This window comes from Ascidia mentula, chromosome 6, assembly GCF_947561715.1.
Source record: "Ascidia mentula chromosome 6, kaAscMent1.1, whole genome shotgun sequence".
In the NCBI taxonomy this organism is placed as follows: Eukaryota; Metazoa; Chordata; class Ascidiacea; order Phlebobranchia; family Ascidiidae; genus Ascidia; species Ascidia mentula.
This window is the reverse complement of record NC_138571.1, coordinates 17493816-17497288: the sequence shown is the minus strand read 5'-3', so window position 1 is coordinate 17497288 and position 3473 is coordinate 17493816. Positions and strand designations below refer to the sequence as shown.

The 3473-nt window shown below is 37.2% G+C and overlaps 1 protein-coding gene across 1 annotated transcript; it reads left to right on the top strand.

Moving 5' to 3' along the window:
• Positions 1 to 234: 234 nt before the first annotated feature.
• On the top strand, positions 235 to 2669 carry LOC145906667 (ficolin-1-like). Its single transcript, XM_082994116.1, has 6 exons — positions 235 to 528; positions 604 to 743; positions 1067 to 1163; positions 1446 to 1542; positions 1605 to 1672; positions 2434 to 2669. The coding sequence occupies exons 1-6, from the start codon at positions 246 to 248 to the stop codon at positions 2667 to 2669; spliced, it is 921 nt and encodes a 306-aa protein (XP_082850242.1). The 5' UTR covers positions 235 to 245.
• Positions 2670 to 3473: the final 804 nt, after the last annotated feature.

Sequence of the window (3473 nt, the reverse complement as noted above, 5' to 3'; positions counted from 1 at the left end):
TGTTTGTTTGCGTAGTGTAAGGAGTTTGTGACGAAAGATATGAAACGATAAAATCATCTGGGTGAACTGCAGTCGTTTTTGTATGTTAAATATTATGAACAAAACAAATATGAACAGATCAAATGATATGAAAAATGTAGTTTTCTTTTTCAAAGCATGCTGCTGTATCCGATTTGACATAATCAGCATGTAACATTTCATGTTGTTTCTTGTTTAACTTCTGTAGGCCTACTTTCAAAATACAGATGGCAAATATCAACTGCATTCTGCTGCTTTTTCTGACTTGTCCAATTCTAAGTTCGTGCCAAAGAGCGAATCAGGTCATCCTGACTTGTGGAAGAAGCAACGAAGATCCGATACCAGGAGCAGCGGGTCCTCCTGGAAAACGGGGTCCACCGGGAGCTGTTGGGCCTCGTGGAGTCCAGGGCCCGAAAGGAGAGCCCGGTGCCAATAACACCTGGGAGGACGAATTTAGAAGATTGGAAGCAATCGTGAATACATTGGAAAACCAAGTTCAAGCTAATACAGGTCCGTTTTGTTTATTTGGTAATAAATAGAATTTTTTAATTCTTTTATTGATAGTTTTGTTAAATAATTTCGCAGAATTAAATTCCCGTGCAATGTTTTCATCCTGTAAGGACGCATTACAACACGGCTTTACCGAGAGCAGAGTTTACAATTTAACTTCTCCTCGGCCTTACAAAGGATATTGCGACATGCAAACTGATGGCGGAGGATGGCTGGTGGGTTCATATTTTAGAATTAGAACTAAAACATTTTTGGGGATAATTGTAGTGGTTTGACAAAGAATGAATAAGTTTATTTGAAAGACCACGGTAATGTTATGCAAACAATGGAACCGAAACTGCAAATAAAATGGGATGCCTTAAATTAATTACTGTGTGTAGAAAGTACAAACGTTTTCTATAAAAGTATCTGTTTCAAATTTAATCATAACATGCAAAGAACGTTGCAACATAACGGATGCATGTAATTGCTCGATGGAAATATTAAGCGAAAATCCATGCAAGACAATGTCAATTTTGTTTTCTTATTAATTTTTCAGGTTGTACAGAAAAGATTTGACGGTTCAACTAATTTTTATCGGGACTGGAGAGAATATGAAAACGGATTTGGCTCGTTGACTGGAGAGTTTTGGTTAGGTACTGCTACATTAGCATCACCCGCATTTAAATCAATTGTTTATTTTGTTTATTCCGATTTTAACAACTCCCAATTAGTTTTCGTTCTTTTGTGCCTCCAGCGGTAGTTTCAAACACAAACAACGGTAGATAGGCTTGTGTGTAAATGTGTTAGTATTTCCTCGTCGTCACGATTGTCATATCTTGGGCTGCGCATTAGTGCAAGCAAAGCTTTTTCATCTCTAAACACCAACAACATTTGTAAAAAGCATAAACAAATAACACGTTTGTTAATTAATTAAGGCTTGGAGCTGATGCACGAACTGACAAGTTGGAAACGTCAAGAACTCCGCGTTGACCTGCAAAATTTCGATGACACAAAGTATTATGCAAAGTACAGGTAACTACATGCGTGCGTTAGAGTGCCAAGTTTTTGAGTTCCTGTTTGTATCATCTTGACAGCAACTTCAGCATCGGTTCATCAGGGGAGAATTACCGTCTGACTGTTGGTGGGTACACTGGTGACGCAGGTAAGTGAGCAAACACGTTCAAATAAATTAGTCTTGATACAAAGGTAGTTTAATAAAGTCTCTAACTCAGGGGGTGCACAACCTTTAGATTAATACCGGCCGAATCACACGGACTTTATTTTACCAACAGTCGCCAGTAAATCCCAACTGACAATTACGCATTTAATTATGTCTTAAAAGTGTGATGAAGTTTTGTAAAAAATACTTGATTTTGTTCTGTTTTATAATAAAGAGTGACCAATTCCATAAGCCAAACAACCAAGCAAAACCTGTTAAGTTTTTTACAATGCACAGCCGACAATACAAATGTAATATAAAGCATGTTTACGGCCGCAGGTGAGTTAACGACGTGCTGAATTTCACTCGTTTTGCTCATTTTTTTATGCAAGACTTTTTTCCATAAAAGTCTGCGTACTTTTGAAGTAAATATACGAGCCAATCACTTGTGTGGCGGTTAATAAACATTTTTTTATCATTTGTGAAATTCGCTAGCCGCCAAAATCGAAAGTTTAAAATAAATCGAAAAATTGTCTCCAAGAACTAAAATTTTTACGAAGTCTGAATACGCAATACTAAAAAATCGGAATTAAAACATAATGTGTTTCGCAATCATAGCGTTATTGGCACATTTGTCTATGTTAGTCACAAAATGCGTAAAACTTATATATATTAAACATTTACTGCTCTCAATTATAAGCCAGTTGATTAGCTGGTTAACATCTGAACCGCAAACTAAACTTTTAAAAAATTTACACCAATAGTTGATCGGCTGGATTATCACAATCAGAGGCCATTCTCCACACATGACCGAGATCAAGATTCATATGGTGGTGGAAACTGTGCTGTTTTGCGTCATGGAGCTTGGTGGTATGGGAGTTGTGCTACCTCCAACCTGAACGGAAAGTATTACAAGGAGGAGACAAGAGCAGACGATTCGAACGTTTGGTATCCGGTATCTCGTAAACGTTCGGAAATGAAAATAAGACCTGTGATGTAATAAAATTAAAGATAAAACAAAACAAATAAATGAAACTATTTGCGTTATTAACGAGAAATCATCGAAATTACTGGAAACATTTTTAATTCTTTATTCTTTGAAGAAATGAACAATTTATTAACCGCATATACTTATTACCACCACGATTGCATCGAATTCACAAGTGTGTTTGCTTGATGCTGTGAATATTTTGTAAATACTTTGCTTCACAAATCATCACATACAAAATAATATACATGGAACATTAAAACATGGAACCTTTTGCTTGTTGTGTCATTATTCAGTAAAGCAGAAGAGACCTCCGGATCACGGTTTAGTCTTAAGTGTGGCGCCCGCCCTGCAAACCTTGTCAGGCGGGGAGTTTGACTGGGGCGGTACATCTGTCAAAGAATAACACAGGTGTCCTTAGGTGAGCTCAGCGAGAAACCTTGCGTAGAGTAAAAGGGCAAAAGCTCACTTGATTTTCAGCATGAATACAGACCGCGAAAGCGTGGCCTATCAATCATCTGGAACTTTAAGCAAGAGGTGTCAGAAAAGTCAGTGAACCAAGTATTTCGCTAATTTCAATGTCTCGAAACCTGCTAAATGCTGGGACTGGAATTGCGATAAAATTCATGCTGTTTTTCTTTGGATTGTTCGTATTGAAATGATTTTAAACCAATGAATGAAAAGGTTAGATACCAAGCACACTTTAAACACAGATAATTGCAATTAGCCTAACACAAAAAACATAATAATCACACACAGGTGGTCACAGATGGATTGGTGACGATTTCATAAATCACGTGACAGTAGCATGTAATC